Source organism: Durio zibethinus, chromosome 2, assembly GCF_047325235.1.
Source record: "Durio zibethinus cultivar Kanyao isolate XHJ-2024 chromosome 2, ASM4732523v1, whole genome shotgun sequence".
Lineage (NCBI taxonomy): Eukaryota > Viridiplantae > Streptophyta > Magnoliopsida > Malvales > Malvaceae > Durio > Durio zibethinus.
Genome location: NC_143163.1, coordinates 31,825,265 through 31,835,814, shown reverse-complemented (window position 1 = coordinate 31,835,814; position 10,550 = coordinate 31,825,265). Strand labels below are relative to the sequence as shown.

The 10,550-nt window shown below is 31.7% G+C and overlaps 1 protein-coding gene across 2 annotated transcripts; it reads left to right on the top strand.

Annotated features, from left to right (window-relative positions):
• The first annotated feature begins 4,042 nt into the window (after positions 1-4,042).
• On the top strand, positions 4,043-9,657 carry LOC111317855 (potassium transporter 6-like). Of its 2 annotated transcripts, XM_022920331.2 has the most exons (8): positions 4,043-4,493; positions 4,686-5,175; positions 5,267-5,320; positions 6,616-6,876; positions 6,990-7,042; positions 7,324-7,447; positions 7,540-7,794; positions 8,439-9,657. In XM_022920331.2, exons 1-8 carry the CDS (start codon positions 4,455-4,457, stop codon positions 9,500-9,502), a joined length of 2,340 nt encoding a protein of 779 aa, XP_022776066.1. In that variant the 5' UTR covers positions 4,043-4,454; the 3' UTR covers positions 9,503-9,657. The 2 variants fall into 2 exon arrangements, with proteins under 2 accessions (XP_022776066.1, XP_022776068.1); XM_022920333.2 differs by lacking the exon at positions 6,616-6,876.
• Positions 9,658-10,550: the final 893 nt, after the last annotated feature.

The window sequence follows — 10,550 nt, the reverse complement described above, 5'->3', positions numbered from 1 at the left end:
CCCTACACCTAATTGATATCCGCCACTTTTTTTGATCAGGAAAAGAGTTACATTACATGCATATACATACAGTACACGCCTCTTCTCCAACCCCTAAAATATCCCAACAAATTAAAGAGAACACAAGTGCGCGGAAATCAAATATATAAAGAACAGAGAAATCCCGTTAGGTAACTGCAACTTTTAATCACTTTTCTTTTTTAATTAATAAGGGAAAATAAAATTACTACTACTATTTTTTTTACTTCGTCAAGTTTTCATTCACCTCCTTGCTTTTGAGTTTAAAATTATATTCGCCTGTAGCTATCAATAATTTTTTATGAATAATTTATAAATTCAATATAAATGTTTTTGGAAATTTATAATTTGATTTCATTTTGAAATACAGAAACTTGCTCTCACTTAAAACTTTTTAAATATATTAAGAATTAATTTTGGGAACACGTGAAACCCTTATATTCTGGTTTGAAATAATTTTAAAAAAGGAAAATAATATAAAAAAGTTATTTTGTACGTGTCAACGAAGTTTTCAAACTTTCCAAGATTATTGGTAAAAATATAAAGTATAAGGTTAACACGTATACAAATGTCATTTAACTTTTTTAGATTTAAAAACTTCACCTACAATATACGTGTACGTATAAAATGATGGGTTTAAAAAAAAAACTCAGTACGAAAATTTATGTTGAAGTAGTTGAAGGGAGGGTGAGATGGACATGAATGCCACGTGGAGCTGGCAGCGGCGTCTGAAGAAGAAGGCAATGGAGCATTTGCGTCAATGGAAATCTCGGGAGATATGTATATCTGTATTAGCAAAAAACGAGAGATATACTCTACATCTCTCACTGTTATTATTGTCTGTTCTTGTATCGTACTAAAAGAAAGCGATAGGTTTTTTTTTTTTTTTTGTTTTATCTTTTGCCCTTTTTTTTTTTTTTTCTGACGTCTCTTATTTTAAAGACTTAATTTTGGCATAGGAGAACAGAAAGTGACTTGTTTTTATAGGGAAAAATCGCAACCTGTGATAAGGAAAAGTATTATATTTGTTTTAAAATTTAATTTTGATAAATAAAATTTTAAAATAATTTATAAATTAATTGAATTATAAAAAGTGACTTTGCTTCGCATTTGATCGAAACAGTTAGATGGTTGCCGATCTGCCTAGGCCGAGCCAGGTCAACTGGATCCGCATCTTGGCGGTAATGACCTGCTTTCCCTTCCTCTTCTCTTTCTCTCTTTCTTTTTTCTTCTCTCTCAAACCTTCTCCATATCTCTTTATCTAATTTTCTAAAATTTGTTCAATTTTATTCAAAAATAATTTTGCTGGAGGTAAGTAAAAGGTAAGGATAAAAAAAATTTAATGTAAGGGATAAGCAATAAAAAAAAAAAAAAAGGTTATGAAACTTAGTCAATAAATTAAAAGTTTTTTTCTTTCATATTTATTATTTTTTATCCTTTATACCAAGCAAAGTCAATAAAATTTTAAAAATTTTTGTGCAACTCTGATTTACTTAAATCATCCTTAAATTTGGGATTATATATAAAAAAGAGATATTCTAGCAACTTATGTTTGGTTTAATGATAAATATTAGAGGTGATTATCGCTTGGTTCAATATTTTAAAGGATTTTGATTAATGTGAAACATTTTTATTTTAAAAATAACGAATTGAATATTTTTTGTAATTAAATTGATTTGAATTGAATTTTAAGATTTGGATCGATTCTATTTTTTTAATTTTATAATTTATTTTATATAAAATTTAAAATTAAAATTAAAATAAAAATTAATAAAAATAAAATTGAATTTCGTTTGGATAATTTTGAGCTTTTATTCTATGAACCAAAAATCCTGATAGAAACATTCAACATCCAAATTGACTATAATAAAAAACAAATCCAAACTTATCACTATAATTTGAATCAATTTCAATTAATATATATTTTTGGCTTATTCCTTGTAAATACACTCGAAATTTTCCTTTTTAAAAAAAAGAAAAGAAAAAGAGGACTTTAATAATTTCTTAAACAATCAGCTTCAATTTCCTTTTGTCATCATCATCCCCATCAATTGATTAGCAAGCCTAAAAACACAGTTGATTTGGTTTTGTTATGTCAATGATGAAAAGATGTATCAGCTTCAAATCAAATATCAATGAAATACTAATCAAATGAAAGACACTTTTCCAATTCCTTCTTTTTTTTCTCTTTAAAAATAATTACTAAAAACTTTACAAATTTCCCGACCGCTCCCAAACCTGGAAGATTCCCTTAGTGAAAGGAGACAAAAAGAATGAGGAAAAAATGGGCATTTAACTTGCTTTGTTTTCAAGCTTAAAGATGTTTCAAATCTTGTTTTAAATTCTTAATAAGCCATGTAAATTTTTTTATGACAGCCCACCAGCCATGTTAGCCAATAGTAATGAAAGTATGGATGGAAATTCAAAGCATAGGTTTGACTAACAATCCCTCTCTCACCCTCGTATTTGCTTTGCTCTCCCTATTATTTTCACACGCTGTAAAACTTTAGTTATACGAACCGACAACCCTTTTATCAGTGCTCCTTTCATCTTTTCCTTTTTATTGACAATCAAAATTCCATTGCTTCCCTTTCTTGTTCTCTTTTTTCCTTTGCTAAGCCCTCCAATTCTTCCTAAAAAAATAAAAAAATAAAAATCTTTTCATGCTTTGAATCTCTTACCATCTTACGTAACGATTTTAAAGGGTGGAGTTGTTACTCTCATTTAATTAAATAGAGATTAGGTGATTATATTATAAAAAAATTGATTTAAATTTAAAATTTAATTTAATTGATTCATATAATTATTTTTTAAAAAATAAAATCTAACAAATTTAAAATTTAAATTCTAATACTTCTAATTTTTCTTTATTCTCAAATTACAATTTTTTTTATATATAAAAAAAACCAACCAAGGAAATTTTGATATTTGTTGTACAAATTGTAGTTTTTAAAAGTAAAAATGTAAATTGATATTGCAATTATGACGAAATAATTAACTTTTAACATATATGAAATTAGTATACCATGAGATGAATTTTCAGCAAACCAAATAAGATATTGTTTCATCAACCCAAAAAATTCAATGTTGAAAATTAAGTATTCAAGTTTTAAAATCATTATTTGATTAACATATAATTAAGAATATGCATAACAAAAAATTAGACTAAACTAGAGAAGCTTAATTTAGAGATTTCTAGATTTTTTTAAGAAATGCTTTTTACTATTAAGATAAGTCCTTAGTTTTGATACTTAAAGCTTTGAAGTATTGTTTTTCATGATCAAATAACATATTTTCTTTGTCACAAAATATTTATCATATATTGATTTTTATGTAGTTTAAGAAAAAAATTTTGATGTTATTGTATTTAATATTAAAATTTAAATTTTTTTTATAAAATTAAAGTTTCATAATTTTTAATATTAAAAGTAAAAAAATTTTAAAAATTTAAAATATAAAAAATAAAAATTTTAGATGTTAAAAAAATAAAATATAATTTTGAGACATCCCATAAAAAAGGACCAAAATAAGGGATAGAGAGTATATTTTGTAGAATATATCACTTATTATTATATCATTATTATTATTTTATTTTATTTAAAATAAAATAAAAATTTTTAAAATCTTACATAAAATTCACGCGTATAAATAATAAAATTTTAAATAAATTTATAGTAAAAAAATATACTTAAAATAATACTAATTTTTTATATATTAGTTGATTTGGGGAAAAAAAGGGACAGATGGCGTTTTTAAACTGAAACAGTCTTAAAGTAGTTTTACTTTCAGAACTGTCCAATGCTTGCCACTCGTTTACACCATTGTCAGTTTAAAAAATAACAAGAGCTAAACCTCCACCCCCCCAGAAAAAAAAAAAAACAGAAAAAAGAAAAAAAAACATAATCAAAGCATTTCCAAAGCACGTTGCCACTTCAAGTCCTCATTCTTCAACATATCTCTCTCTCGTTAAACTATTTAATTTTAATTAGTTGTTATTAATAAAGCAAAATCCAAAAACTCCCCCACCAACTAAAGAGCAAACAAAAAGGCTCTCTCCCTCTCTCTCTTCCCCCGAAATAAAAACCGAACTTTTTTTTTCTCTCTCAAAAAGCTTCACACGCAAAAGAATCCATACCAAGTGTCCTTGTTTTCCATGTTTCCTTATCACTACAAGTTTTTATTTTTTAAGTATTATACTTGTTATTCGCTTCTGGATTTTGGGTTTTGGAGGTTTTCCTTCTTGCGGTTGTCTCCATTCATGGTTGTTCAACTGCTGTCTACATACATACAACTCTGTCACTAGGAAAAAAGAAGAAAGTTTTAGTCTTAATGTTACTGCTATTATTATTTTAATAGAGTATTTTTGACTTCTCTGTCTGTGTATATACTTGGGGAGGCTCTTTTAGCAAATGGGCATTCGTTGAATCTCTTCACTCATGGATCTAGAGACTGGTGTTTACAAAAACTATGTTAAGGTAAGATGGCTTTGTTCAGCAAATTTGTCTTAATTCCGCTTTTTTTTTTTTTTTTTCAGAAAACCCATTTCTGTTTTTATGATAAAGGTTTAAGATTTGTTTAATGATCAAAAACAAAAATCATTCATGGATTTAAAAGTGACATTGATTTCAGGATTCTCATTTGATTGTTGGTTTTTCTTATTGTTGTAGAAGGAATCATGGAGAACAGTATTGACTTTGGCATACCAAAGCCTTGGAGTTGTCTATGGGGATTTAAGCACTTCTCCTTTATATGTTTTCAAAAGCATATTTGAGGAAGATATTCAACACTCCGAGACAAATGAAGAAATCTATGGGGTTTTGTCTTTTGTTTTCTGGACTCTCACTTTGGTTCCTTTGCTCAAATATGTGTTTATAGTGCTTAGAGCTGATGATAATGGTGAAGGAGGGACTTTTGCCTTGTATTCATTGCTGTGTCGACACGCCCGAGTCAACTCATTGCCCAATTGCCAATTAGCAGATGAAGAGCTGATTGAGTACAAGAAGGATAGTATTGGTTTGGCACCAAAATCAAGTTTTGGGTCAAGGTTGAAATCCACTTTAGAGAAGCATAGGGTGCTGCAAAGGTTCTTGCTTGTTCTTGCTTTGATTGGGACCTGTATGGTGATTGGTGACGGCATCCTCACGCCAGCTATTTCAGGTGATTACGGGTTCTTTTCCCTGATTTCTTGTGTTAATTATGCCATGACCTGGATTAATTGATTGATTGATTGTTTGGGTTGTGCGTGCAGTTTTCTCGGCGGTGTCAGGGTTGGAGCTTTCGATGTCAAAAGAGCATCACAAATGTATGATCCTTTCCCCTTACACTTAGTTTGGCTGCACTTAACTGTAGCTTCTAAGTATCTTCTCGGTGAGAACCAGAGAAGACAAATCATGGTTGAAAGTAAAATTTTCGCTCTAGAAGTTTACCTCTAGGCTACGTTTGCCGGTACTTTTTCTAGATAAATAATCTATGATTTTAAACCCTGTTAATGGAGTTGCCCGATTTCTGCACAAAGTGAGATTGTAGGTCCTTTTGATTGCTTCAGTAATTCTTAAATTTTAGGATGGTTGTCTGGGCTTTTCCAAGTTTCGATTATTTGTCTCTTGGCCTTGGGTTCTTCAACAACCTAACGATACGACACATTATTTATATGAATTCAATTATCTTTAGTTCCCTATCTGGGTCCCTCATACCCCAGAACAAGTACTGTGTTGCGGAACCCACGGTTATACCTTTCGCCTCAAGTTGGTCAGACTTATCAATCAACTTGCTAAACTGGAGTATGTACGGTTGCATAGTCTGCACAAACAAGTAGATTGAATTTCGTTAGTGATATTTCTGCTTGCCTACGCTGCTTTCAGTTGAAACTTTCAGTTTAGATCAAACTACTGGTCCACCTTGGGGTGTCGGATGTCTAAGCATGTTTTAACTGTCAATATTCAGTTGTTAGGAGTGCAAACTTAGGCATCCAGTTTCTTAACATGCTAGTACTTCATAAGTTACAGTTCCAAAAAGATTGAACTAGTTAATAATTCAAGTTTTCGAATAAGCCAACTCATCCGAAGCTTGTACAATTTGAACGTATTTGCTCATGGGACCCTGGTTTCAGGTCGACACTAAACATGGACTTATTATCTTTGCAGTGTGTTTTAGTTCCGGCAACTAATGCTTAGTTGTAGACTTTCTTTTTGGCCAACGTATCTTAGTTGCACTTCAGATAAGCTATTACTTACACCAATGAACACTAGCATGACTAATGCTGCTGCTACAGCTTTGGTCTCATGTGTTAAGTGGGGTAATGTTATATTCAGAGTAAGATGTTATATTTGAAGTTGTCGGTTTTGATGCTTCTATTAGTGAAAGGGTGACTTGCACTTTTCAGTCTTGAATGTTAAAAATAGAGACCATATTGAAATGTTTCTGGAAGTTGGTCTGAAGAAAAGTTTTGACCATGATTACTAACTGTATTTTTACTTTTAGTATTTGGCTTCCATGTGGTTCATTCTTTATTTGATCCATGAGGCTTTATACCATCTTTTTATATCTCATCCATCTAGCATTATACTGCCTCTTGTTAAGGTTCAACAATTTTTGCAGATGTAGAGGTTCCGGTCACCTGCATCATACTGATAGGTTTGTTTGCCCTTCAACATTATGGCACACACAGGGTTGGATTTTTGTTTGCACCTGTGGTTCTAATATGGCTTCTATGCATCAGTGCCATTGGGTTATATAATGTTATTCACTGGAATCCTCATGTGTATCATGCACTCTCTCCATATTACATGTACAAATTTTTTAGGAAAACACAGAGAGGAGTTTGGATGTCCCTAGGTGGTATTTTATTGTGTATAACAGGTAAGTGTGTGTGTGTGTGACTTTGAGTCTTTCAGATGATATAATTGTTTCTTGGCTGCCATTTTGGGGTAAAGAGGTTGATTGTTAAGTTGATTTACATTTTCATTTTGCAGGCTCAGAAGCTATGTTTGCTGATCTTGGGCATTTTTCACAATTGTCAATAAAGGTATATATCCTTGAAAGCTTAATTAATTCATGGTTGAGGATTTCTTCGTTAGACTTTGGTTAGAGTTGTGTTGTTGAGAAGAGCTGACTGTTTTGTCTCTTGGATTTTGGAACAAATTTTTTGTTGCAAGTTGTTTGAATAGCTGAATTATGATGTGGTTGACAATGCTAACTTAATTCCTTTTTACATGCATTTTAGTTGTGTGCTTGCTGTTTCTTATGCAGCTTTGAATTATGCTGTGAATAATAGATTTTATCTAATGGGAATTCCCATTTCTGCAGATTGCTTTCACCTCTTTGGTTTATCCATCCTTGATTCTTGCATACATGGGGCAAGCTGCCTATCTATCTCAGCATCATATTATCAAAAGTGATTACAGAATTGGATTTTATGTATCTGTACCAGGTAGGTACTTTGAGTTGTTCTCCTTGGAGACTAAGGTTTGGATGATAGGTGAATTTTCAGCTAACTGGAAGTATCCAAATGTTTTGCTTCAGAGGAGTTAAGATGGCCGGTTCTGGTTATAGCCATACTTGCTGCAGTAGTTGGAAGCCAAGCTATCATAACTGGAACGTTCTCAATCATCAAACAGTGTACTTCTCTTGGCTGCTTCCCAAGAGTCAAAATAGTCCACACGTCATCCAAAATCCATGGTCAGATCTACATTCCAGAGATTAACTGGCTCCTGATGGTATTATGCTTGGCAGTTACTGTTGGCTTTAGAGACACAAGGCGCATGGGTAATGCATCAGGTATGACAATGCTCCCTCCTGTTGTTCTTATAACTCTTAACATATATGTGTTCAATTGGTTGTATAACTTGGGGCTTCGGAGCATCTCGCAACTTAGCTTCATATTCTAGCTTGAACCATATCTTTATATGTGGAAACTGGCAACATATGGTCTTGTTTGGGACCCGCCCAGAATTGGGCTTAATGGGAGATTGCTCCTTCTGAAATGCTATATTATTTTATATTATGACTATCAAGTAGCATATTGCATTTTGTAGGTACCAGTTATTCCTATGTAATGGTTTGGTTCAAGTGAAAGATTTGATCACCATGAGGAATCGGGGGTTCTGATTTATTAGCTTCATTTTCCAATCGATTAATTATATTCTTGTGTACATGAATTTTTTTTTTGGCTTGTGAATAGTCTCCTTCAAGAAACTTCTCACACTAATTACTAAGTGTTTGAGGCATATAAGACATAAAGAGTAGAGAGTTAATTGCTTTTGTCTTAGCATTTATTATTTTATTTCGAGAAACCATGTTACATACTATCTGTCTTACTGTGAAAAGATATGCTGAATCTAAATATGAAACAGACTTGGATCCTCTTTTTGTCTCTGAGTTTCGACTAGTAGTTTTGACTCTCTTTTTTTCTTGTGGAACAGGCTTGGCTGTTATAACTGTAATGCTGGTCACCACTTGCCTGATGTCTTTGGTAATTGTGTTGTGCTGGCAAAAGAGTGTGTTCCTCGCAATAGGCTTTGTTTTCTTTTTTGGTACAATTGAAGCACTGTACTTCACAGCTTCCCTCATCAAGTTTCTTGAAGGTGCCTGGGTTCCAATTGCCCTTGCATTTATCTTCCTGATAATCATGTGTGTTTGGCACTATGGCACACTGAAAAAATACGAGTTTGATGTTCAAAACAAGGTCTCTATCAACTGGTTACTTAGCTTGGGACCCAGTCTAGGCATAGTACGGGTTCGTGGGATTGGACTTATACACACAGAGCTTGTATCTGGAATCCCTGCAATCTTCTCCCACTTTGTCACTAATCTTCCAGCCTTCCACCAGGTCCTAGTCTTTCTTTGCATCAAATCTGTCCCAGTTCCTCATGTTAGACCTGAGGAGCGGTTTCTGGTGGGTCATATTGGCCCTAGGGAATTCAGGCTCTATAGGTGCATTGTACGATATGGGTATCGCGATGTTCATAAAGATGACATGGAGTTTGAGAAAGATCTTGTTTGCAGCATTGCAGAGTTTATACGCTCGGGAAGTGTTGCTCCTGGCAATGTTAATGAAGATCTGGTGAAGGATGACGATAAAATGACGGTTGTTGGAACATGTTCTAGCCATACAGAAGGGATTCAAATGAGTGAGGATGAATATGATGCAGACAACAAAGAGGCAGCTGGACCATCAGAGTTGAAGGAGATAAGGTCACCTGTAGTTAAACCAAGAAAAAGAGTACGGTTTATTGTACCGGAGAGCCAACAGATAAACTCTGGAGCAAGGGAAGAGTTACGGGAACTTTTGGAAGCAAGGGAAGCTGGGACATCTTACATACTAGGGCACTCATATGTTAAAGCCAAGCAAGGATCTAGCCTGATAAAAAAACTTGTAATTAACATCGGGTATGAATTCTTGAGAAGAAACAGCAGACCGCCTACCTATGCACTAAGCGTACCCCATGCGTCTACTTTGGAGGTGGGGATGATATACCATGTTTAATCTTTTCTTTTTTATCTTTTTTTTTTTATGGAATGCCTTTTGGTGATATAGAAATAGTATAAATGTATCATGTACATGTTTACAATGGTGTGCGATAGATGGAAAGCCACCATGGTTAGCGGTGAATGAAAGAACTACCTATCAATTTTGGTTAATTCTCTTTCATTGTTGGCCCACTCTTTTAACATGTTTTTCCTTTTGTTTCTGAAATATAAAACAATTCATTGGATGATTATGATATTTTTTAGGATCGGAAAAAAATTCGTGATCCATTGCAAGGGACATGATTGCAACATTATTTATCGATGCGAGTCATTGAATGTGATCTCAAGCATACTTTTTGTGAAGCTTACTTGTATGCGGATTCTCACTGGTTTTAAATATGAATCAACTTTATTTTGGTTTAGTTTAGTAGACTTAAAAATTTTAAATTTGATATGATGACATGATATTAAAACAACATGAAAAAATATTATATTTGAATTTAGGGTAATTGTGTTTAACACGATTAAGACACGATATTATTCATGTTGTGTTTGTATCATACAATGATAATATACTTAAGATATAATATTATTCATGTAATATATAACATATGAACTATAAAAATTATTTTAATTTATTTTTTAGTAAATTAATAATCATATTTATTGTATCATTTCAGTGTTTAAATAAATTATAAATATTTAGTTTTTAAGTAATTTTTTATTTAAATACTAATTTTTGTTTAACCGATATTTTTTATTTAAATAAATCGATTAATCGTGTCTAATAATATTATTCATATTTAATTATGTTAATTGTATCGTATTGTATTGTATTACTTGAGTTGTGTTAAATAAATTAATTTTAAATATATTAATCATGTTATGTTATGTATAACACATATAATAAATATGTTATTTTATGTTTAAATTATTTATATCATTTAAATATTTATGTTATGTTCATATTAAAATTATTTATATCATATTTAAATCATATCTAATATAAATAAAATACAATAACATAAATTATCAACTCTATATATTAGTTTTGATGTATGTCC